Source organism: Schistocerca cancellata, chromosome 7 (genome assembly GCF_023864275.1).
Source record: "Schistocerca cancellata isolate TAMUIC-IGC-003103 chromosome 7, iqSchCanc2.1, whole genome shotgun sequence".
Classification (NCBI taxonomy): domain Eukaryota; kingdom Metazoa; phylum Arthropoda; class Insecta; order Orthoptera; family Acrididae; genus Schistocerca; species Schistocerca cancellata.
In genome coordinates this window covers 117,039,345-117,066,341 of record NC_064632.1, presented here as the reverse complement: position 1 = coordinate 117,066,341, position 26,997 = coordinate 117,039,345, and the positions used below count along the sequence as shown (strand labels likewise).

General features: G+C 39.4%; 1 protein-coding gene across 2 annotated transcripts in view; it reads left to right on the top strand.

Annotated features, from left to right (window-relative positions):
• Window positions 1-26,997, top strand: part of LOC126092071 (rab3 GTPase-activating protein non-catalytic subunit) — a 217,495-nt gene that overhangs the window by 108,380 nt on the left and 82,118 nt on the right. For both annotated transcript variants that reach the window (XM_049907488.1, XM_049907490.1), the window contains exons 14-16: window positions 3,963-4,163; window positions 4,352-4,509; window positions 14,934-15,118. In XM_049907488.1, the coding sequence (XP_049763445.1) occupies window positions 3,963-4,163; window positions 4,352-4,509; window positions 14,934-15,118 (544 nt within the window). The remainder of the gene's footprint in view (window positions 1-3,962; window positions 4,164-4,351; window positions 4,510-14,933; window positions 15,119-26,997) is intronic.

Below are 26,997 nucleotides of genomic sequence, written 5' to 3'. Positions count from 1 at the left end.
AATCACTGGGGGGCTAAGTCCAGGCTGATGGAGCATAACAGTCCACCCAAATTTCTTCAAAAGCTCCTGTGTTTGACAAGTGACGTGGGGTTGAGCTGTGTCATGAAGAAACACTACTCCCTCCATCAGTCATCCTCTCCGGCAATTTTTGATTGCTCGCCAGAGTTTGGTCAACGCTTCACAATATCTGTCTGTGTTTATTGTCGTTCCAGGTTGCATGAAATAGATTAGGAGTACTTCCTTTCGATCCCAAAACACAATTGCCATGACCTTTCGCTTTCCTGCTGACTGCGTTTCTTTGGTGGTGGTGAACTGGAGTGATGCTACTGACGAGATTGTTGTTTTGTTTTTGGGGTGTAATGAAACACCCACGTTTTATCTGCCGTGATGATAAGAGTCCAACACTTCTCCTTGTTGCCTCCCCCCTCACATTGTTGCAGAAACAGTCAAGGCGTTGCTCCTTGTGTGGTGTCACCGCCAGGCACCACACTTGCTAGGTGGTAGCCTTTAAATCGGCCGCGGTCCGTTTAGTAAACGTCGGACCCGCGTGTCGCCACTATCAGTGATTGCAGACCGAGTGCTGCCACACGGCAGGTCTAGTCTAGAGAGACTCCCTAGCACTTGCCCCAGTTGGACAGCCGATTTTGCTAGTGATGGTTCACTGTCTACATACGCTCTTATTTGCTGAGACAGCAGTTTAGCATAGCCTTCAGCTACGTCATTTGCTACGACCTAGCACGGCGCCATATTCAGTTACTATTCTGAACAGATAATATTGTGAATCATGTACCATCAAGAGTGACGTTTATCATAAGTGGATTAAAGTTAAGTATCAAACTAATTACGTCCGCTTTCTGAATTCTAATTCCTTGTCATGTTCCAGACCTCACGTCAGTATAGTTCTTCCCTCCTCACGCCAGCCTGCGTGAGCTAAAACATGTGCATTTTGGCCTCCTCTAGTAACATGGTGTTGGCTCTTCTGCCAACACAACACCTTGTGTCTATCAGTCCCCATCTGGGGGACCCAGCAAGCACACACCTTGCGATAACCCAGCATTTGACAGTCGCATCCGAAACCAGTGGTCTTCCAGTCCGTTCTTCATTGTGAATTTCCATGCAGGCCTCAGCACATTTGCGGACATGCTGAATGGACATGCACTCTTCACTATAAACCTCTGTCAGTTGCTGATGAATCTCCACTTGTGGTAACTTTCTTGCGTGGAGAAACCGGTTTATTGCTCGAACCTTGCACTTTGTGGGAACGGTGATCAGCACTTCCATCTTTGACAGCTGCCAAGCCCGCATTGAGTGACGTAGCGAATCATGGACGGGCAGGCTTGAGAGTGGGGGAACCACTGCGCAGTATGCACTGTTGTTGGATTTAGCCTAGCACCTTCCCTCAAGGCTGCAGCTCATTGGGAACCATCCTTTTGGTACAACCCTCGTAAGTAACTTAGCTTGATGGGAATGAAGAACACATAACATAGTAGTTTCTATAAATAACTCTTCATAATTGAAGGAAAACACACACATAAAATGAGGTTATACTTATTTAAGCTTTTGGAGCCAGTGGCTCCTTCTTCCGGCAGAAGGGTGGAGGGGAAAGAAGAGGGGTGAAGGGAAAGGACTGGAGAGGTTTAGGAAAAGGGGTAGACTTTGGAGAAGTCATCCAGAACTGCAGGTCAGTGGAAGACTGTTGGGGACTCCATCAGATGAGATTTGAAAATCTGAGAGCTTAAAGGTGGAAGACAGGGTAATATGCAAGACAGAGATTACTACTAAAACATTGTGAACAAGTTATAAGAGTGGAAAGTTAAGTGCAGTTTACATAACAGGGGTGGGAGGGGGGCGGTGAAAAATAGACAGGTCAGAAAATGTAAAATGTATAAAACTAAAACAGAGTGAAGAAATGACTAGTTACTGTGAAGAAATGCTGAAACAAAAGAAATTAACGCAAATTAAGGCCATGTGAGTGGTGAAAATTAAGGACACATTGTAGTGCTAGTTCCCACCTGCAGGATTCTGAGAAACTGGTGTCTGGTGGAAGAATCCAGATGGTGCGTGTGGTGGAACAGGCAGCGAGATCACGACTGTCGTGCTGTAGAGCATGCTGTGCAACAGGATATTGTGTGTTGCCAGTGTACACCCTCTGCTTGTGCCCATTCATACTGACTGATAACTTGGTGGTAGTCATGATGATGTGAAAGGCTGAACAGTATTTACACAACAGCTGGTATATGATGTCATTTCAAAGGTAGCTCGCCATTTGATAGTATATGTTTTGCCAGTTACAGGACTGGTGGTAGGAGAGTGCATAAGGCAAGTCTTGCAGTGGCAATAGTCACAGGGATAGGAGCCATATGGTAGGGAGATGGGTGCAGAAGGAGTGTAGGGTCTTATGAGGATATTGTGGAGATTGGAGGGTGACGAAAAGATGTTCTAGCTGTGTTGGGTAAAATCTCAGACAGAATGGATCTCATGGCAGGCCATGATTTTATGAAGTCATGGTCTTGTCGAAGTAGCTGATTAATACCTTCAAGACCAGGACAGTATTGAATGACAAGTGGTGTGCTCCGAAGTTGTTTTTTAGAGGGATCAGCAGTACCAGGAATTGGATGTGATGGCCTGGGTAATCTGCCTTTGATATACGTTGTTGGGTAATTACATCCAGTGAAGGATGAGGTGAGAGTGGGGTGTATTGCTGTAAGGGTCTGCATCCAAACAAATACATTTGTCTCGAATGCCAAGGCTGTGGAAAGGACGAAACTGTCAAAAAATAAGTACTGTTGTTTGTTAGTAGGTTTAATGTGGATAGAAGTGCGTAGCTGGCATTTGGTGAGGACGAGATCAACATCAAGGAAAGTGGCATGGGATTCGGAATAGAACCATGTGAAATTTAATTGGAAGAAGGTATTTAGGGATTCCAGGAATTTTAACAGGTCAGCCTGGCAAAGATGTCATCAATGTATCTAAACCGAACCAGGGGCAGAAGGCTTATGGATCCCAGGAAAGCCCCCTCCAAGTGACCCATGAAAAGGTTAATCAAACAATTGAAACTCCAGGTAGGGATATCAACGATGTAGGAAAAGATAGATTTCAACTAGTGGCTATTTTGTTTTAAAACTTAGTTCAACCCAAAAACTCAACACTTAATTTGAAACACAAGATGAAATTTTTACCGTTATCTCTAGTGTTCTGTAGCAAATAACTGAAGGTAGTGATTGTTTTCTTGTACAGTGGATTTTTCTGGTAATGCTGCAAAAAAATCAGACTAATTAAAGTTTATTATTTTGTTGAAAGTTATTGAAATAGTCTCTGTCCCTGTTTAGCATTATGTTCCAGTATCTCAGTGAGAGCACATTACAATATGTTTCACCGCTGAAAATACAAATTTAAAAGTGTGCAGATATATATTGAGATAATCTGGTTGGAATGCCAGTCTGAATCAAAAGACTTCATATTTTTCATGGAACTTGCGATGTGGCTATATTTTTAGTTAGAAGGAGCAGCGTGTTCAAATCCATATGTGATAAAATATGATTTAATTTCTTATTGTTTACGTAAATTACTTCAGAAGAATTCCAGGATGATCTCTTCACCAAGACCTTTATTCATCTCATTGTTCAACTGAAAAAGTATAGAGGGGGGGGGGGGGGGGCGGCTCATTAAAGCATAACACTTCTTTATGTTTTGGCACAGGAATCAAATAGGTTTTCATGCTGATAATCTTCGATTGTCCTGTGTGTGTGTGTGTGTGTGTGTGTGTGTGTGTGTGTGTGTGTGTGTGTGTGTGTGTGTGTGTCCAAGTGAATATGTTTTTTGGTGTTTCTGCTGGGAGCCATCTTCACTGTCTCAGCAAGCAAAATATTCTTCTCATTATTGTTTTATTTTTACTAAATTTATTTCATTATGAAAAACACACACACACAACCAACTTGGCAAATTGACATTTGTTTGTGCAGGCAACCTGGTGTATCAAGGCAGCTTGTACAGTGATGTAACAGTTGACACATGGCGTGCAGCTGCTGCTTCGAGTGGAATAGAGCCACTTAATCTCATGCAACTTGCACTGCAATTCTGGTTGCAGAAACGAGAAGGTGCTGCTCTCCAGGCAGAAATGTTGAGATTTATGGATCTTTTGCAGGCAATATGTTCTTTGACAGGTGGGTGCAATTGCAAAAGACATGTCATTATTTACTGTCAGTTATGTAATGACAAAATAATTGTATGTATAATGTAGAAACTGTTTGGAAAAAATATGTGCATGAATGAAATATGGATCAAAACTTGACCTTTTTTTTTCTTTTTTTTCCTTTTTTTATTTATTTATTTATTTATTTTTTTTTTTTAGATGTGAATCATATTTGTACTGAATACAATGAAGTATCACCCTGGTGGCAAGAAGTACGGGCTGTGCTGACAGACTCAACAAATCCATTTATGGCACTAACTGGTGCTATAATTTGTCGTGCTGTTGCGATTTCACTTGAAAAAATTAAGGAACTAGGAGTAAGTAATCCTTTTTCTTGCTAGTAATTTATAGATATTTTTCTTTTTATTTAGAATTTTCAGAGAATGTTTGCAGATGAAAAAAGGAGTCATGGAATTGTAGAAAAGAATAACATTTGCTGTACATGTAAGAAAATTATCATCGGAAACCATTTCCTTATGTTTTTTAGCTTCATTTTGTTCATTGTGTGCTTTGAGATTGTTTCTCAGTGTTGTGTCACCTTCATTTTCTTATCTTCAGTATTTGTGTAATTGGGAACACATATTGCGTGCCATTTTCAAGATATATGACCTTGCCTTAACAATCCAAAAGTAATCTAACACCTCATTGCCCTGTGAACATCCATTTTCATCTTGTCTTGCAGGTGTAGTAGAGAAGATACTCTCCCATGGGGCATTCAGAAGTAATTCAGACAGTACAAAATATATTTGTATCTCATTGTGTTTTGCCATTTAATCCAATAAATGACGAAAATAACACACTGAAATTGTTTAACAGTCGTATGAATCCTGAACATAGCAAAAAACTAATACCCTGTTGTTCTGTTGGAAAATGGGTGGAACATAGTTGTAGCGCCTATCTGATACTGAAACAAGTATGTCACTTATAGTTAGAATTAAGAGGTGATGTGACAAGAAGCTCTGTAAATCAAGACAGTGTGTCTGAAAGGAAGAAAGAGAAAAAACAGAGAGAGAGAATGAAAATGATCTAAATAAGATATACTAAGATATTTCATAATGTATCCCTATACTGCTGGTGATAGCAGCTCTGCCATTTAAAAAAATAATCTGGTCTCATCAAATGACTTAGTAATGTAATAAAATCCAGTGTCACATCATTCGAACATGAGTTTGAGTGTGTCTGTGGCTGTGATGGTAACATCTGTGGCAGAATGCTGTATTGAAGATCACTGTGAAGTGTTCTGGTTTCCTTATCTGCAGCTATAATTCACCAACAGCTAGTTTCTAGTGAGACATGTACATAGAAACCCGCTAATCTAGTTCCTTTGGGACCTTGATGGTGCTGGACTATTAAAAATCCTGAATTACCAAACATCATCTAAAAATAGAAGATTGCTACTTACCGTAAAGAAGACATATTAAGTTTCAGAGAGGCACAATTAAAAGACACTTACATAAAGCTTTCAGCCACAGCCGTCTTCAGCAAAAGAGACACACACATCATTTTTATGCGCAAGCAAGCACACCTCATGCACACAACTACCAACTCCAACATCTCAGACCCATGCAGGTGCCCATGTCTGTACCACAGATTTGTTGATATATCTTCACTTCAGAGGTGAAGTATTTGCGGGTTAGGATAAAATTATGAGGAATGAGGTAGTGGGTTTGGAGTCTGAAGGACTTTGGGAAAGGTGGTGTTCAATAGCAGTAAGACCAGGGACATGAGGTATGATGGTGTATAGAGAGGTGTCATCAGCAGTGATGAGTAGAGATCCATGAGGCAAAAGGGGTGGGGATAGTGGAGAGTTGGTGAAGGAACTGCTTCCTTCCTTCCACCACCAGCTTTTCTGAACTGTGCAGGTGGCAGTTATCCTTACAACGCATTCTGTGCTCCCATCATTATCACAGCCTCAATCTATGGTAACATAGTGTTCCCAACAATGGTTTCCACCCCCTCTGTCGTATCATCTTCTCTTCATTCTTGTCCCTCATCCTGTTTATTTGCTGCCCTCTGCCAACGCATCTGCCAATCTTTCTCCGCTCCTCTCCTTTTTCCCCCACCTCCCTGCCCTTAACCTCCTGACGCTGCATTCTAGTCCCTGCACACTCCACCAGACAGTGTTCGTCTTTCTCCCCACCCAAACACTATTATCCCTACCCCATCCCCGCCCCCTCCAGATGGCTGCTTGCATCCCACATAATAGTTACATTCCAGCCTGAGATGCTGGGGTTGGCAGTCATGTGTGCATGGGCTGTGCTTGCTTGTGTGTGTGAATGGCATTTATTTCTCTTTTGCCGGAGAAGTCTGTTTCTGAATGCTTTATGTAAGTGTCTTTTAATTGTACCTGTCTTCATGGTAAATAGCAATCTATACTTTCCTACTTTGTTGATAATCCTACCTGGAATTTCCATTGTTTGATTTTGCTGAACAGCTTATCTTCCATCCTACAACCCTGTGGTGTTTTCCTTTGTTACTCTTCTCTGTAACGTTACGCATCTCAGTGCCTGTTCTTTCTCTTCTTTCCTGTGTTTATTCACCACCTTCCGAACCACATCTACTTCTGAGTCACAGTGTATCAACTAACATCTGCGCACAACGCAGACTTCGTGATCTGATGCCCCAGATTCTTTTCTCCTATAGTTATATTTTCATGCCACACAAATTTTTGATTCTCGACCTAACCTGTCTCCCCTCCCTCCCTCCCCCCCCCCCCCCCCCCGCCTTCTCTCTCTCTCTCTCTCACTCTCTCTCTTTCTCTAGCTTATTTTATTTATTTAGTTACACGTCAAGTTCCGTAGGAGCAAATCTCCAAGGTCATATAACAAGTCAGTACATGAAATTACATCATAAAAATAATAACAGATAAAAATAAAATGTTTATAAACCAGAAAAAGTCAATCCATAAGTTTAAGTAAATGCAGTCAACAATACAACAAGAATATGGGCTTAATTTTTGAAGGAACTCCTCGACAGAATAGGAGGAGTGACCCATGAGGAAACTCTTCAGTTTCGATGTGAAAGCATGTGGATTATTGCTTTGTAAGATCGCAACACACATACACTCCCATTCCTCATTGTTCCTTTTATCTCATGTTTCTGTACATTTTTAACACATTTGTGCATATTTTTACTTATCTGTGTGTATTTTTGCAAATCTTTGCCTGTTTCTGCGCGTCTTTTTGCATTTTTTACACGTCTTTTTCCTTATCCAGCTCCTCTCCCAACCATCGACAGCTATTTTACCTATTTCTTCATCTTTCCCATTTCCTTTACACTGTTCCTGTCTTAGTGGACCCCTGCTCCATCTTTCTGCACCAGTTCGAAAAAGTATACCATTTCCTGGCTAAAACCCAATCCCACATCCTGTTTCTCAAATGCTTGCTAAACCGTGGAATTCCGCCGACCCTCACAAACTTGGTACTGCAAAAACACTTCTCCATGGCACAGGCATCGCAGAACCAACCTCGGGTCCCTCCACAAGATCCTACTACTACTGTGCAATCCCTACTCCATACATCACATATCTGAAAGTGAATTCCTTGCTCTTTGCTCCCCAGCACCAGGAGGAGCTGCCCAGACACCACCTCCATAAGTCATCCAATCTGCTGACAATCTCCACCTTGGAGCACCACTATCCAACCCCTATCCAACCCACAGTGTTCCTCCTCATCCACCTCTTGTAGCAGCTAAACCTTGTCTAGCTGACCTCTTCAAAAACCCTTTCCGACTCGCCATTAAATCCAGTGCCAAAACATTCCTGTAACACTGTTGTTAACCTTTCCACCAAAACCCTAAGCTCCACAGAAATTTCAGCCCTATCCAAAGGCCTCACCTTTAGCTGTACACCCAAATTTAACCATGATGGACTCCAAACCCATTACCCATTCCTCATACACCTTACTAACTTTATCCTAATCCACAACTACTTCTCCTTTGAAGGGAAGGCATGTAAAGAAATCTGTGGAATAGTCACGGGCATCCACATGGCACCACATGGAAGCACTTCTTTGCTGCCAATCCGTCCAACCAAAACCACCTTAATTCCATCATTGAACCCTGCCTCTTCCAGCTCACCCCACTACTCAACTGTGATCCTCCTACCCTCGCCCTTCCACCTTCCAGGAATTTCTTACCTCCAACTTAGCCTCACCTTCCGAGGACACCAACCTTTCAGTAGGAAAAAGAACAGCTATACACAACCTCAAAACAAATCCTGATCTGATAATCCTACTTGCAGATCCTGATCTGATCATCCTACTTGCAGACAAAAGTTCCACGAATCACAGTGACTACCTGGCAGACTAACTCCACCAGTGATCTGAGTCCTTCACCTATAACTCTGCCAGAGTGATCCCATACCAGAATTGCACCACAAACTCCAACCCCTGCTTAGAGCCTTAACCCCTTCCCAGAACCTCTCCCCTGAAACCATTTCCCTCCTCACCCCTATGACACCCTGCACACCCACCTTCTACATCCTCTTCAAAATCCACAAACCCAACAATCCTGGATGCTCCATTGTGGCTGGTTATTGTGCCCCCACTGAAAGAATTTCAGCTCTGACTGACCAACACCTCCAAGCCACTGCCTATAATCCAGCCTCCCACATCAAAGACACCCAATCACTTCATTCACTGACTCTCCACCATCACCACACCTTTATCTCCTGGATCCCTTCTTGTCACTGTTGATGCTTCCTTTCTATGCACCAATATCCCTCAAGCTTATGCTACTGAACCCTACCTTTTCCAACGTCCTTCAGATTCCAAACCCATTACCCATTCCTTATACCCCTTACTAACTTTATCCCCCCATTACCCATTCCTTATACACCTTACTAACTTTATCTTAATCCACAACTACTTCTCCTTTGAAAGGAAAGCATGTAACGAAATCTGCGGCATAGTCATGGGCATCCACTTGGCACCCTCCTATGCCAACCTTTTTATGCGCCATCTAGAGGAGACCTTTCTAGCCATCAAACCTCTAGTCTAGTTCAGGTTCATGAAAGATATCTTCATGATCAGACTTAAATCCAAGACATCCTATCTTTGTTGCTTCACAACCTCAACACCTTCTCTCTCATCTGCTCCACGTGGTCCTCCTGAACAGTGTGCCATCTTCCTAGATGTTGACCTTCTCCTCTCTGATGGCGCCATCTACATCTCTGCCCACATTAAATCCACCTACAATCGACAGTATGTGCATTTTGACAGCTGTCGTCCCTTTCACATCAAAAAATTCCTTCCATACAGCTTGGCCATCTGAGGACAGTGTATCCGCAGTGACAAGAACTCCCTTGCTCAGTATGCTGAGCGTCTCATCAAGGCCTTCACAGACAGGCACTATCCTCTCAGACCTACCGTATTTACTCGAATCTAAGCCGCACTTTTTTTCCGGTTTTCGTAATCCAAAAAACCGCCTGCGGCTTAGAATCGAGTGCAAAGCAAGCGGAAGTTATGAAAAATGTTGGTACGTGCCGCCACAACTAAGTTCTGCCGTCGAATATATGTAGCCCTACGCAGGCATGCTTTGTAGGCACAAAGATAAATACTGGCGCCAAAACCTCTGTGTCAGTAAATAAATTAAAAAAAAAAAAAAAAAAAAAAAAAAAAAAAGTGGAAGACGAGCTTTTTTTCTCCGCCGCGAGTTTCGACCACTGTATTTTCATACATTATCCAACGAAGTAAATACAAATTCCGTATTGTTCATCTTCGAATGTAGCACAATTTCAGTGTACTACGAAAATCTGACTGGCAAGACTGTTTGGGATGTTTGTCAATATGGCCAACTCTACGTTGTGAATTTTTTCCTATCTGTGAGAAGAGATGGTTGCTAATAGGATCCTGATGAAATTTGAATCACATACAGTATTCTCTTCACCATAATAATACGAATATAAACATTTTGCCATGTATTCTTTCGTGTTTGCTGCTATCTCATTAAAACCCTGTCTGCCTAATAAACTAAGAACCTAGAGTGAGACAACAGCAAACGCGGAAGAATATACGTATCGTGTCATGTTTATATTTGTATTATTCTTATGCCTAATAGTGATGCAGTCAGAAATGAAGCATGGCAAGTGACTAGATTTTTAAATCTAAGATGTCTAATTTCTGTGCAGAATTTGATGTAATAAAGAAGCGGCCGCGAACATTTTCAAACGGAGAAAAATTTTCGCCTAACTCTCGTTCAGAACATGTTCTATCATTACGCAGTCTATTATTTTATTCTTGTTGATCATTATCAAAGAAAGCAGCAGTGTAAGTAACAACAAATAGCATTCTCTTGCCATTGTTTCGCTAATGAGACGATTCCTCTCTTTTTTTATAATTGTACGCGGCGGTAGCGCGCACAAAAGCAAACCATGCCGCTAGCCGCAACAGGCCGTAAACACGCGCTATCAGAATGCGACAAACAATGCATGACACAGTGCAGTAATGCATTTTCAGCTTAAGAGTGACGCAAACACCTATAACAAAGAAAACGGCACTTATCAGATCAAAGCAAAATAAGCAATCGATTCAAACCAGACGAAGCACGTGAAAAAGGAAGGATACCCGTATAAATACGGACGGAGTGGCTGACGCATAGCAATGGCTACGTGGTAAAGCTTAACTGCTAAGCTTACGACTCGAACCAAACTACTGTAGCTGTATCGTCATTCATTCGACCTAAATTGTGTCTCATATTACAATGGACCAACTTTGTTTCGATTTGGAGGTGCGGCCTAAAACTTTTCTCTCCCCTTGAATTTCGAGTCTCAAATTTCAGGTGCGGCTTAGATTCGGGAAATTTTTTTTCCCTTTATTTCGAGTCTCATTTTTCAGGTGCGGCTTAGATTAGAGTGCGGCTTAGATTCGAGTAAATATGGTAGTCCACAAACTGATCTCCCATGCCATTTCCCTTCACATCCCAATCCTCCTAACACCCCCAAGAACCAGCCACAAATGAGTGTCCACTTAATCACCCATTATTGCCCTGGACTGGAGCAACTGAACCACATCCATCATCAGGGCTTTGATTACCTATTATATGCCCTGAAATGAGGTACATCCTACCTGAGATACTTCCCACCCCTCCTAAAGTGGTGTTCTGTCACCAACCCTACCTCCACAACATCCTAATCTATCCCTATGCCACTCCCAATCCCAACATCTAGCCACAAGGATCATATCCCTATGGAACACGCAGTTGCAATACCTACCCAATCCACCCACCAAGCACTTCCTGTCCCAGTCGTGTCAGAGGTTTATCCTACCCCATCAGAGGCTGGGCCACCTGTGTAAGCAGCCATGTCATTTACCAGCTCTGCTGCAATCATTGCATAGCTTTCTATATTGATATGACTACCTACTAGGCTGCCCATCAGAATGAAGGGACACTGCCAAACTGTGGCCAGAAGTGAAATAGACCACTGTGTGGCACAACATGCAGCTGAACATAACACACTTGATTTCTGTGTCTGCTTCGCTACCTGAGCCGTCTGGATCCTTCACTCCACCACTAGCTTCTCTGAACTGCACAGATGGGAGTTATCCTTACAGCAGATTCTTCACTTCCGTAACTATCCAGGCCTCAACCTACTGTTACATAATGTCCCCACACCTTCCACCCAACAGCTTCCACCCCATCTGTCCTATCATCTCCTCCCCATCTCCTGCCCTGGTCATTTGCCACCCTCTGCCAATACACCCAAACCATCTTTGCCCACTCCTCTCCTTTTTCCAATTTTCCCCACCTCCTAGCCCCACAGCTGCCTGATGCTGTGCTTGTTGGCATTCTAGTCCATGCACACACTGCCAGGCTTGCAGTGTGTGGGACACAAGATAAGCATTGGTCAAGCGGCCTTTGATTGTTTATCATATGTTCTCTCTGCTTCTGTTAAATTGATAAAAATGTACAATACTATATAAAACAACATTTTAGAGAACAAATTTAAAAACTTAATTGCATCCTGTTGTTTAATTTTAAGATTTTATTTTACGTTCAGGACAGTACAGTATTATACTACAGTTCAGAACCATGTATGTTATTTGTAGTACAGGACAGTTTATGTATATTATAGTGCATACAGTATTTCCGTATTGTATTCATTTTAATAAGACCTGATGTCCTTTTTCCCTTCAAAAACATGTTACATGTAGTACACGAATTTACAAGTTCTTCAGTATTGGACAATTTGCTGCTTTCAGCAGATCATATAACTGTATCAGTAGTAGCAACTGCTTCATTCCGGGTAGGTGGAGGCGGTTTTTATATCAGCCCCTTCTTTATTAGATTCGATATCTGGTGGTTGAATTTCTTGTTGTTGCCCTATTACACTTTGTAGTATCAGTTTGACTGATGTTTCTTCGACTACGTGTTCTTTATCATCATATCTGTCCAGTTCAAAACTTCATCTCATGGTGAAATTCATATTTTGTTTTGAGCAACATCTAACAGTTTAACAACAGCATCATTTTTGATTGTGATAGTGGAGTCTTGTTTCTTCTTCATAGGCTTTTGGCCAGTGTTTCCACCAAGCCCACCAAAGAGTAGCAGGCTTAACTTTATTCCACACCAAAGCTGTTGCAAATATACTGTCTTTTTTTAAAATATATTCACTGAGATCAATTCAGGCACTGGAAAGTGGAATGTACAGTTAACTATCAACTGTGTAGCACTGCTTTGTTCAGGCAAACCAAGTTTTTTAAACAGGATCTCACAGAAGGTACAAAATTATAGAAAAACAAGTCCTTAGACAGTTCTGAAATCATCCCTGCATTGAAATTAGCTGCACAAATTACAAGAAAATTTAAAGCGCATTTAAAAGCTTTTGGCTTTTTGTACCTGCCAATAACATATGGAGTCAACATGTGATCACCTGAAGCATTTGAACACAATACGGTGTCAACTGATCTCCCCCCTTTGCACTTTTCATCTTTACCTACCAATAGTGAACTAGGCAAGCAATGCCAAAGTAGGTTTGTGTCATTGGCATTGTAGACGTGACTAGCAGTTAAGTTATGGTGTTTAACCAAATTTCAAAAAGTTTCTTTGTATTCTTCAGCTGCCTTTTGATCTGCCAATCGTAGCTCCCCTCCTATGTCAAGTTTCCAAATTCCATGACAAGTTTTGAATCGGTACAGCCAACTGTAAGAAAATACACAATCAGTTTCTGATAACCCCAGAAACTGAATGTTTACCTTCTTCCATAGGCATAGGTTCAGTTATTGGTTTTCCTACAGACATTTTGATCCAGAACCACTTGTACAAAATTTCACCTAACTGATGTAGTTTGGGCTTCTCCAAAGGTTTTCGTGATTCTGTGTTTTTTACTGCAACAGTCTGTAAGGAAAACGTTTGAAGTTTGACCTTTATTTTCTTTTTCAAGTTTGACCTTTATTTTCTTTTTCATATCATAGATTGTTGAAGAGTCAACTTCATGTTGTTATCTTATTTCTATCCTCATCTTTCTCATTTCAATTAATGACAAGCTTCTGTTGTATCATAAGTGTAACATATTCAAATTTCACTTCAACTTTGTTTTGAGAGTATTCATTTAAAAAAAATATTCCCACAACAATATGCAGCACTACTGTATTTGCGATATAGAACAGCGCTAATCATGATAACACTTTAAAACACCACATTTTCATTGCTGTAGACAATTGGTGCTTGACAGACACTGTCTGACACATGACTGATGCAGTTGTTGGCACTACACCATTCGAAATTGTTGACCACTGCTGCTGAGCGTAACCATATTCTAGCGAACGTGTCTGAAGTATTCAGTATGTATAAAGCGATGCCCATTTGTTGAGTGTGCCGAACTGTCTGATATGGAATTAACAGGCTTTTACTGCACTGTGTTTTTGTCGACAGAGAAGTTAGACACATAATAACTGAGATTGGATGTCTGTTCCACAGTGGCAGATGTTCCCCGTGTTGCAGGGTCACTGCTAAAAAATGAATGTTATCAAGACTAAACCTTGATTCTAGTATATTAGTCACCTATTGCCAGTTGGCTTTGCTTTATTATATTTCTGTAAATATTTCCAGATAATGTTCTGAATAGTAGACGTGAACACTGCAGAAGAGTTTGAAATTAGGTTAAGATCTCTTTCATCAGGCAATAAATAATATTTTCTGCTTCAGAAATGTTTTAATCCAATTAAAATAACCTTGTGATTAACATTTCAACAAATCGAGTTGTATGGTGAGCTGCCAGTTGGGCGCAGCTCTTTCTCATCTGATGTGTGCTCGCTGTTTTGTCTTTTCTTTAGGTATTTTCAGAACTGACTCAGTAGTGGATGTCAGCACATGGTCAGCCAGACCCCTCAACCACTGCATTGTGTCAATCACAAAGTTATTTTATTCAAGCTAAGTTTGAAAGTACTCTTGACACTCACAAATGATTTAGGTTTGTCAGTCAGCATTGTTAAAATATTTACACAAAAATCCTCTTTAAATTTTAAGTTAGATTTGAATAACTCAAGAAGTGTAATTTTCAGATGAGATACAATTTAACAGCAATTTTCAGCATTTGATTATGTAGTTTTGAGAGTGCAAAAATACACAGCACTTTTTATTCTGCAGCATGAGTAAAATTATTAACATCCATAAAGGATTATTGTTTGTTACCAACAACTTTCATTAAAAATAAAACACTAGTCTTATGTAGCTTCTACGTTAGTATTATATGTCTTATAGTTTTTAGAAATTATTTGTTTTCATCTTCTATTGACTGCTGAAGAACAAGAACTCTGCAAAAGACGCTGCTGTTGCAAGTAATAGTGTGTCTGAAGAAATGTCACTGACACCAGATGATGAAATGCGGAGCTCTGCAAGTGAATGGGAAAATGTGTCACGAGACATATGTCAGTGGTCTCTTTTAATTGGACAACTTGAAGATGTAGCTTTGCTGGATGCCGTTCTTAGGTATGTTGAAAATTTGAAAATGATATTTATAAAAATAGACTAATGAATAGTTTGAGAACATCATTTCAGGTCCTGTTAACATCTAGAATTGAATTATTTACTACATTGCTATGACTACCACAAGTAACTGAATAGAAGCATTATGAATATGTCCTGAAGTAGTTTTCCTGGGCCATCACATCCAATAATTGTACTGCTCTTCCCTCCAGGAGGGAAAAAACAACAACAACAACAACAACAACAACAACAACAACAACAACTTAGGGGTACATGTGTTGTTACTGAGTACTATTCCTGCCTGGAATGTATCAATCAGCTGTGTCAACAGTGCTATGACTTCCTAAAATCATGCCTTGAAATGAGGTCCATTCTGTTTGATATTTTGGCCACTCACCTAGCCACCTGGAATAGCTTTGCAGTGCCCCACTCTCAAATCTGCAATATCCTGATCAGATTTTACAGTCCTTTTGCATCCATTTCCCTGCATATGGCTCCTACCCCTGTGACTCGACTGACTATAAGACTTGTCTGAGATACCATCGTACCACCAACTACTGCAGCCACATAACTGGCAAAACAAAAACTATCAAACGGGAGCATCCTAGGAAATGACACATGTTATGTACCAGATGGTATGGAAAAACTTTATGCCTATCTCTTTTCCCCACCCCCGTAACTGTCAATCGTATATAATCCTGTTACTTTTTTGCACTCTTTCACAATGTCTCCCCCCCCCCCCTCCCCTCACCTCTCCCTTCCCCCTCCGATGCTTAAGTCTTACCTATTACCCTATTTTCCACCTTTAAGTACTCAGATATTAAAATCTTATCCCATACGGGTCCCAACAATCAGTCTGCCCTTATCACCCCATCCGGTAAGTCTCTCCTGACCAGGGTTCTGGACAAGTGTTTCATAACTCATCCCATTTCTGAACTATCATTAGTCCTTTTCTTTCATCCCCTTTCCTGTCCCTTCAGTCCTTCCTCCAGAAGAAGCAGCCATTGGCTCTGACAATTTGCACACTTCCTTATCTTTTATGTGTGCTACAAAATAAATTTGCATTACAATAAAAGCAGAATTTGGTACTGTGGTTTTTCTCTCCACTGATAAAAAATATATTTTGTTCATCTTATTTTCAGCTGTATTAGTTGTTGCTAAAATTGTTTTAGATGCACACATTCTCATAAGTTGCTAGTGCAACAGAAAGGCACATAAAAAAGAACTGGAACACACACACACACACACACACACACACACTTGCTCACATGATCTTCATCTCCAGCAGTGTACACCCGAATGGATTGCTCGCTTGACAGCCAAATGTGTTTCATTGAGCATCTGTTTATCTACAGCCTTAAGCTTTGTCTTACATCTGTTATGCAGCAGTCTGTTTCCTTAGAAGTTTCTATACAGTGACTGTGTGCCATGGAGGGTCCCTTCATTATGAACTGTTCTCCTGGGCACATATGTATCCAGCACATGGTCTGTTATTCTTTTAAACTTGAGACATGGCTCCTCTAAAAGCTCCTGACCTAAAAGCTCCAAGTTCCTCATTGAGGCATGACACTACTGCCTACCGTATTTACTCGAATCTAAGCCACACTCGATTCTAAGCCGCACCTGAAAAATGAGACTCAAAATAAAGGAAAAAAAAAAAGATTTCTGAATCCAAGCCGCACGTGAAATTTGAGACTCGAAATTCAAGGGGAGAGAAAAGTTTTAGGCCACACCTCCAAATCGAAACAAAGTTGGTCCATTGTAATATGAGACACAATTTAGGTCGAATGAATGACAATACAGTTACAGTAGTTTGGTTCGAGTCATAAGCTTAGCAGTTAAGCTTTACCAGGTAGCCATTGCTATGCGTCAGGCGCTCCGTCCGTATTTATACGGGAACCCTTCCTTTTTCACGTGCTTCGTCTGGTTTGAATCGATTGCTTACTTTGCTTTGAGCTGATAAGTGCCGTTTTCTTTGTTATAGGTGTTTACGTCACTCTAAGCTGAAAATGCATTACTGTACTGTGTCATGCATTGTTTGTCGCATTCTGATAGTGCGTGTTTACGGCCTGTTGCCGCTCGTGGCATGGATTGCTTTTGTGCGCGCTACCGCCGCTTACAATTAAAAAAAAAAAAAAAAAAAAAAAAAAGAGGAATCGTCTCATTAGCGAAACAATGGCAAGAGACTGCTGTTTGTTGTTACTTACACTGCTGCTTTCTTTGATAATGATCACCAAGAACCAAATAATAGACTGCGTATGACAGAACATGTTCTGAACGAGAGTTAGGCGAAAATTTTTCTCCGTTTGAAAATCTTTGCGGCCGCTTCTTTAGTACATCAAATTCTGCAGAGAAATTATAATCATCTTAGATTTAAAAATCTAGTCAGTTGCCGTGCTTCATTTATGACTGTATCACTATAAGGCATAAGAATAATACGAATATAAACATGACACGATATGTATATTCTTCCGCGTTAGCTGTTGTCTCACTCTAGTTTCGTAGTTTATTAGGCAGACACGATTTAAATGAGATAGCAGCAAACACGAAAGAATACATGGCAAAATGTTTATATTCGTATTATTCTTATGGTGAAGAGAATACTGCATGTGATTCACATTTCATCAGGTTCCTATTAGCAACCATCTCTTCTCACAGGTAGGGAAAAATTCAGAACGTAGAGTTGGCCATATTGACAAACATCCCAAACAGTCTTGCCAGTCAGATTTTCGTAGTACACTGAAATTGTGCTACATTCGAAGATGAACAATACGGAATTTGTATTTACTTCGTTGGATAATGTATGAAAATACAGTGGTCGAAACTCGCGGCGGAGAAAAAAAGCTCGTCTTCCACTTTTTTTTTTTTTTTTTTTTTAATTAATTTACTGACACAGAGGTTTTGGCGCCAGTATTTATCTTTGTGCCTACAAAGCATACCTGTGTAGCGCTACATATATTCGACGGCAGAAGTTAGTTGTGGCGGCACCTACCAATATTTTTCAGAACTTCGCTTGCTTTGCACTCGATTCTAAGCCGCAGGCGGTTTTTTGGATTACAAAAACTGGAAAAAAAGTGCGGCTTAGATTCGAGTAAATACGGTATTTATCTAGTTTACTGAGCATATATATCTTCCTACATTTTTTAATTGCCCTTTGTACTTCAGTAATCATTGTTGCCACAATTGCGTTGTGGTCACTGATACCAGTTTTGATGTGGATATCATCAAAGAGATCAGGTCTATTTGTTGCCCGTAGATCTAATGCACAAAGCATGTCTGGAAAATAAGTACAGTTTTGGAAAAAAAAAAGAAAAAAAAACCTCTTAATTTTTTTTCCCGGACTAAAATTTATTTTTACAGAAGAGAGCATTTCTTAAACTATTTTTCTATATAGCTGCCACCACTGTTGAGACTTGTCATATGGAGAAAGCAACTGTTCTGTGCCTTCTTCATAGAAAGATGTCACCAGTGAATAGGGGGAAAGCAACTATTCTATGCCTTTTTCAAAGAAAGATGCCACCTCTTAAGACAGTCTCTGCTGAACACGATTTTTTGCATTGTCATTGCTGTCAAAGCGCCTTCCTCCAAAATAATGCTCGATGTTCAAGAATGAGTGAGTCAGAAGGTGCAAAATTGGGGCTGTACAGCGGGTGATCAAACTTCTCCCAACGAATTGCTGAATAAAGTTTCTAGAACCCCCAGCAGAATGGGGATGTGTGCTGTCATAAAGCAACATAGTACCTTGACTGAGCATTGTACGCCTTGTGTTTTAAATTGTGTGCTGATGTTTTCTCAGTATTTCAGAGCATCATACTGCATTGATGGTTTCACCTCTGGGAAGGGACTCAGCAGGCACAAATTGACACAAAAAACGGTGTTAAGCAATGTCTGTCTTCACTGGTGGTATCTTTCTATGAAGAGGGCACAGATGTATGACAGATGTCTGAATAATGGTGGCAACTATGTAGAAAAAGTAGTTTAAGAAATGCTATTTCTTGCAAAAATAAATTTTGCTTTAAAAATGTTGTTATGAGTTTTTACCAAAACAGTGCCTACTTTTCAGACATGCCTCATATTTCCAGTCAATAACACAGTAATGAAATGATTAGAAGTCCTCAGGACGTGATGGTACTGGAGGCTCTTGAAGGTAAGATGGAATGAGCAAGTAAGGAGTGAAGATTTATTGCTACGGGCCAAGGAGAAACAAATTGTAATAAAGAATTTTGTTAATCAAGGAAATTGAACCATTGAGCATGTATTAAAATGTATAATTTTAAAAACTACAGTACAAGGGATGGTTGCAGAAAAGCATTACTGATGCAGCTGTAGCTATGAGTATTCAAGACGGATCATTGATAATGTTGGCTGCAGTAGTTATGCTGAAATGAAAGAGAATAGCTATCACAGGAATTTAGAAATGTCATTTCAGCCTTACGTGTGATGACAGAAACAACAACAACAATTATTATATTGTATTCCTTATCATATCCCTCACAGACTTTATTTTTAACTGTAAGAACAAGCAACAGCTTATCAGCATTTTTTCTAGACTTTTCCTTCAAAATTGAATTAATTATGGGCCAAGTTAATGATTTTATGCATGCATTGAGCACCACAATCACATGGTCCCATTCCCCATTTTTATTATTATTATCTTCTTCTTTCTTTCTTTTCTCAGACGTTATGTCTGGTCAAAAATGGAAAGTGACGCGGACCTTGATCGAGCGTGACTTCCTTTTAACTGTACGGTATATGTTACATTGCATTTAGGAACTTTTGGGTAATTGAACATGTATCAATAATTACGGATTTCTGTAGTTGTATATATACATTTGGATGTAGCTGTATTGTGTTGATGATGTACTGGTGGATATTGTGTGGTATGACTCCTGTAGTTGATAGTATAATCGGTATAATGTCAACTTTATCCTGATGCCACATGTCCTTGACTTCCTCAGCCAGTTGGATGTATTTTTCAATTTTTTCTCCTGTTTTCTTCTGTATATTTGTTGTGTTGGATATGGATATTTCAATTAGTTGTGTTAATTTCTTCTTTTTATTGGTGAGTATGATGTCAGGTTTGTTATGTGGTGTTGTTTTATCTGTTATAATCGTTCTGTTCCAGTATAATTTGTATTCATCATTTTCCAGTACATTTTGTGGTGCATACTTGTATGTGGGAACGTGTTGTTTTATTAGTTTATGTTTTATGGCAAGTTGTTGATGTATTATTTTTGCTACATTGTCATGTCTTCTGGGGTATTCTGTATTTGCTACTATTGTACATCCGCTTGTGATGTGATCTACTGTTTCTATTTGTTGTTTGCAAAGTCTGCATTTATCTGTTGTGGTATTGGGATCTTTAATAATATGCGTGCTGTAATATCTGGTGTTTATTGTTTGATCCTGTATTGCAATCATGAATCCTTCCGTCTCACTGTATATATTGCCTTTTCTTAGCCATGTGTTGGATGCGTCTTGATCGATGTGTGGCTGTGTTAGATGATACGGGTGCTTGCCATGTAGTGTTTTCTTTTTCCAATTTACTTTCTTTGTATCTGTTGATGTTATGTGATCTAAAGGGTTGTAGAAGTGGTTGTGAAATTGCAATGGTGTAGCTGATGTATTTATATGAGTGATTGCTTTGTGTATTTTGCTAGTTTCTGCTCGTTCTAGAAAGAATTTTCTTAAATTGTCTACCTGTCCATAATGTAGTGGTTATAATAGAAGGAAACATTCCACGAAGGAAAAATATATCTAAAAACAAAGATGATGTGACTTACCAAATGAAAGTGCTGGCAGGTCGACAGACACACAAACGAACACAAACATACACACAAAATTCAAGCTTTCGCAACAAACTGTTGCCTCATCAGGAAAGAGGGAAGGAGAGGGAAAGACGAAAGGATGTGGGTTTTAAGGGAGAGGGTAAGGAGTCATTCCAGTCCCGGGAGCGGAAAGACTTACCTTAGGGGGAAAAAAGGACGGGTACACACTCGCACACACACACATATCCATCCACACATATACAGATACAGACACAAGCAGACTTGTGTCTGTATATGTGTGGATGGATATGTGTGTGTGTGCGAGTGTGTACCCGTCCTTTTTTCCCCCTAAGGTAAGTCTTTCCGCTCCCGGGACTGGAATGACTCCTTACCCTCTCCCTTAAAACCCACATCCTTTCGTCTTTCCCTCTCCTTCCCTCTTTCCTGATGAGGCAACAGTTTGTTGCGAAAGCTTGAATTTTGTGTGTATGTTTGTGTTCGTTTGTGTGTCTGTCGACCTGCCAGCACTTTCATTTGGTAAGTCACATCATCTTTGTTTTTAGATATATTTGTCCATAATGTAGGTTTTTTATATCTATAAATTCCCTTCCACCTTCCTTTCTGCTTAATGTGAATCTTTCTGTTGCTGAATGTATGTGATGTATTCTATATTTGTGGCATTGTGATCGTGTAAGTGTATTGAGTGCTTCTAGGTCTGTGTCACTCCATTTCACTACTCCAAATGAGTAGGTCAATACTGGTATAGCATAAGTATTTATAGCTTTTGTCTTGTTTCTTGCTGTCAATTCTGTTTTCAGTATTTTTGTTAGTCTTTGTCTATATTTTTCTTTTAGTTCTTCTTTAATATTTGTATTATCTATTCCTATTTTTTGTCTGTATCCTAGATATTTATAGGCATCTGTTTTTTCCATCGCTTCTATGCAGTTGCTGTGGTTATCCAATATGTAATCTTCTTGTTTAGTGTGTTTTCCCTTGACTATGCTATTTTTCTTACATTTGTCTGTTCCAAAAGCCATATTTATATCATTGCTGAATACTTCTGTTATCTTTAGTAATTGGTTGAGTTGTTGATTTGTTGCTGCCAGTAGTTTTAGATCATCCATGTACAGCAAATGTGTGATTTTGTGTGGGTATGTTCCAGTAATATTGTATCCATAATTTGTATTATTTAGCATGTTGGATAGTGGGTTCAGAGCAAGACAGAACCAGAAAGGACTTAATGAGTCTCCTTGGTATATTCCACGCTTAATCTGTATTGGCTGTGATGTGATGTTATCTGAATTTGTTTGGATATTAAGTGTGGTTTTCCAGTTTTTCATTACTATGTTTAGAAACTGTATCAATTTAGGATCTACTTTGTATATTTCCAATATCTGTAGTAACCATGAGTGGGGTACACTATCAAAGGCTTTTTGGTAATCAATGTATGTGTAGTGTAGGGACCTTTGTTTAGTTTTAGCTTGATATGTCACCTCTGTATCTATTATCAGTTGCTCTTTACATCCACGTGCTCCTTTGCAGCAGCCTTTTTGTTCTTCATTTATAATTTTGTTCTGTGTTGTATGTGTCATTAATTTCTGTGTGATGACTGAAGTTAATATTTTGTATATTGTTGGTAGGCATGTTATGGGGCGATATTTAGCTGGGTTTGCTGTGTCTGCTTGATCTTTAGGTTTCCGATAAGTTATTCCATGTGTAAGTGTATCAGGGAATGTGTATGGGTCTGCAATGTAACTGTTAAATAATTTAGTTAGATGTGAATGTGTTGAGGTGAACTTCTTTAGCCAGTAATTTGCTATTTTATCATTTCCAGGGGCTTTCCAATTGCGTGTAGAATTAATTGCTCGGGTGACTTCATGTTGCAAAATTATCACTTCAGGCATTTGTGGTATCATCTTGTATGTGTCTGTTTCTGCTTGTATCCACCGTGCATGCCTGTTATGTTGTACCGGGTTTGACCATATGTTGCTCCAGAAGTGTTCCATGTCTGTTATGTTTGGTGGATTGTCTATTTTAATGTGTGTGTTATCCATTGTTTGGTAAAATCTCTTTTGGTTTGTGTTGAATGTTTGGTTTTGTTTCCTTCTATTTTCACTTTTTTGTATCTTCTAAGTCGTTTGGCCAATGCTTGTAATTTCTGCTTTTTTTCATCTAATTGCTCTATTGCTTCTTGTTGTGAGATTTTACCTAACCTTTTTTGTTTCTTGTCTGATATTTCATTTCTTATAAATTGTGTTAGCTGTCCGATGTCTTTTCTCAGTTTCTCTATTCTGATCTGTAGCCTGTGTTGCCATGCTGGTTTTGTGGGTTTCTTCTGTGTGTTGGTTTGTTCTGATCTCTGCCTAGTGTGTATATTTAGTGTAGTGAGTGCTCCTATATAAACCAGTAGTTGTAACTCTTCCATAGTTGTGTTTTCATTTATTTTGTTGTGTATGATTGTGTTGATAGTTTTTATTGTTGTTTCGACTTGTGGGTTATTTGGCGGTCTATGCAAGAATGGTCTAATGTCTGTATTTGTGTCTTTGTATTCTATATATGTCAGCTGAAATTTCTCTTCTATATCTAACACGTGTCTCTCTTCGTGTTCTATTTGTGCTTGTTCTGGTGGCTGTCTTAAGAAGTCGTTTTCCTCTGATTGTTTAATTGATGCGTGTTGTTCTTTGTTTGTTTGCTCTGGGATGTTTGAGTCCATTACTGTATTTTCTTCTTCTTCCGATTGCACAATATTTTGTTCTAGTATTTGTTGTACTTGTTGTTTGATGTTTTGTAACTCTGACTGGGGTATCCTGTTATTTTTTATTATTACACGGATCTGATCAGCTAGTCGTTGTTCTGTTAAAAATTTTAATTCTGGGTATCTGGTAATAAATGTTGTGTATACTTGTGATCTGTATCCAGTTGTGTTGGTTCCTACGTTTGTTGCTTGGTAATAACAGAACATGAGGTGTCGATTAACTTCATCTGACCATCTCATCCTCTGTCTTTGTTTTCCTTCTAGGGTGGTTGCAGGAAGCATACCCTGCAAAACACCTCTACTTGGATTTAAATCATTTTCCAGTTGGCTACCAGTGTCGACACCATTGTGGGCGGGCATAGGGTTCAAGCGTCGTCCCCGACCATGACGGCGTTTGTCCGAGGCTTCTTTAGTTCTGTCCTGAACCAAGTAATCACACTAAAAGGGGGGTTAGCCCTATTAGTGGTTTGTTCTTTTCGTCGCCTTTTACGACTGGCAGAACATACCGGAGGCCTATTCTTTTCTCGGGCCTCCACGGGGGTTATTATTATTATTATTATTGACTTTTTTTTCTCAGACTTAAGTCTGGTTAAAAATGGAACGTGAGGCTTCTTTAGTTCTGTCCTGAACCAAGTAATCACACTAAAAGGGGGGTTAGCCCTATTAGTGGTTTGTTCTTTTCGTCGCCTTTTACGACTGGCAGAACATACCGGAGGCCTATTCTTTTCTCGGGCCTCCACGGGGGTTATTATTATTATTATTATTGACTTTTTTTTTCTCAGACTTAAGTCTGGTTAAAAATGGAACGTGAGGCTTCTTTAGTTCTGTCCTGAACCAAGTAATCACACTAAAAGGGGGGTTAGCCCTATTAGTGGTTTGTTCTTTTCGTCGCCTTTTACGACTGGCAGAACATACCGGAGGCCTATTCTTTTCTCGGGCCTCCACGGGGGTTATTATTATTATTATTATTGACTTTTTTTTCTCAGACTTAAGTCTGGTTAAAAATGGAACGTGAGGCGGACCTAGGTCAAGCGTGACTTCCTTGTAACTGTATGGTATATGTTATATTGCATTTAGGAACTTTCGGGTAATTGAACATGTATCAATAATTACAGATTTTTGTAGTTGTATATATATGTTTGGATGTAGCTGTATTGCATTGATGTACTGGTGAATATTGTGAGGTATGACTCCTGTAGTTGATAGTATAATTGGGATAATGTCGACTTTATCCTGATGCCACATGTCCGTGACTTCCTCAGCCAGTTGGATGTATTTTTCAATTTTTTCTCCTGTTTTCTTCTGTATATTTGTTGTGTTGGGTATGGATATTTCAATTAGTTGTGTTAATTTCTTCTTTTTATTGGTGAGTATGATGTCAGGTTTGTTATGTGGTGTTGTTTTATCTGTTATAATCGTTCTGTTCCAGTATAATTTGTATTCATCATTTTCCAGTACATTTTGTGGTGCATACTTGTATGTGGGAACGTGTTGTTTTATTAGTTTATGTTTTATGGCAAGTTGTTGATGTATTATTTTTGCTACATTGTCATGTCTTCTGGGGTATTCTGTATTTGCTACTATTGTACATCCGCTTGTGATGTGATCTACTGTTTCTATTTGTTGTTTGCAAAGTCTGCATTTATCTGTTGTGGTATTGGGATCTTTAATAATATGCGTGCTGTAATATCTGGTGTTTATTGTTTGATCCTGTATTGCGATCACGAATCCTTCCGTCTCACTGTATATATTGCCTTTTCTTAGCCATGTGTTGGATGCGTCTTGATCGATGTGTGGCTGTGTTAGATGATATGGGTGCTTGCCGTGTAGTGTTTTCTTTTTCCAATTTACTTTCTTTGTATCTGTTGATGTTATGTGATCTAAAGGGTTGTAGAAGTGGTTATGAAATTGCAATGGTGTAGCTGATGTATTTATATGAGTGATTGCTTTGTGTATTTTGCTAGTTTCTGCTCGTTCTAGAAAGAATTTTCTTAAATTGTCTACCTGTCCATAATGTAGGTTTTTTATATCTATAAATCCCCTTCCACCTTCCTTTCTGCTTAATGTGAATCTTTCTGTTGCTGAATGTATGTGATGTATTCTATATTTGTGGCATTGTGATCGTGTAAGTGTATTGAGTGCTTCTAGGTCTGTGTCACTCCATTTCACTACTCCAAATGAGTAGGTCAATACTGGTATAGCATAAGTATTTATAGCTTTTGTCTTGTTTCTTGCTGTCAATTCTGTTTTCAGTATTTTTGTTAGTCTTTGTCTATATTTTTCTTTTAGTTTTTCTTTAATATTTGTATTATCTATTCCTATTTTTTGTCTGTATCCTAGGTATTTATAGGCATCTGTTTTTTCCATCGCTTCTATGCAGTCGCTGTGGTTATCCAATATGTAATCTTCTTGTTTAGTGTGTTTGCCCTTGACTATGCTATTTTTCTTACATTTGTCTGTTCCAAAAGCCATATTTATATCATTGCTGAATACTTCTGTTATCTTTAGTAATTGGTTGAGTTGTTGATTTGTTGCTGCCAGTAGTTTTAGATCATCCATGTATAGCAAATGTGTGATTTTGTGTGGGTATGTTCCAGTAATATTGTATCCATAATTTGTATTATTTAGCATGTTGGATAGTGGGTTCAGAGCAAGACAGAACCAGAAAGGACTTAATGAGTCTCCTTGGTATATTCCACGCTGAATCTGTATTGGCTGTGATGTGATGTTATCTGAATTTGTTTGGATATTAAGTGTGGTTTTCCAGTTTTTCATTACTGTGTTTAGAAACTGTATCAATTTAGGATCTACTTTGTATATTTCCAATATCTGTAGTAACCATGAGTGGGGTACACTATCAAAGGCTTTTTGGTAATCAATGTATGCGTAGTGTAGGGACCTTTGTTTAGTTTTAGCTTGATATGTCACCTCTGTATCAATTATCAGTTGCTCTTTACATCCTCGTGCTCCTTTGCAGCAGCCTTTTTGTTCTTCATTTATAATTTTGTTCTGTGTTGTATGTGTCATTAATTTCTGTGTGATGACTGAAGTTAATATTTTGTATATTGTTGGTAGGCATGTTATGGGGCGATATTTAGCTGGGTTTGCTGTGTCTGCTTGATCTTTAGGTTTCAGATATGTTATTCCATGTGCAAGTGTATCAGGGAATGTGTATGGGTCTGCAATGTAACTGTTAAATAACTTAGTTAGATGTGAATGTGTTGAGGTGAACTTCTTTAGCCAGTAATTTGCTATTTTATCATTTCCAGGGGCTTTCCAATTGTGTGTAGAATTAATTGCTCGGGTGACTTCATGTTGCAAAATTATCACTTCAGGCATTTGTGGTATCATCTTGTATG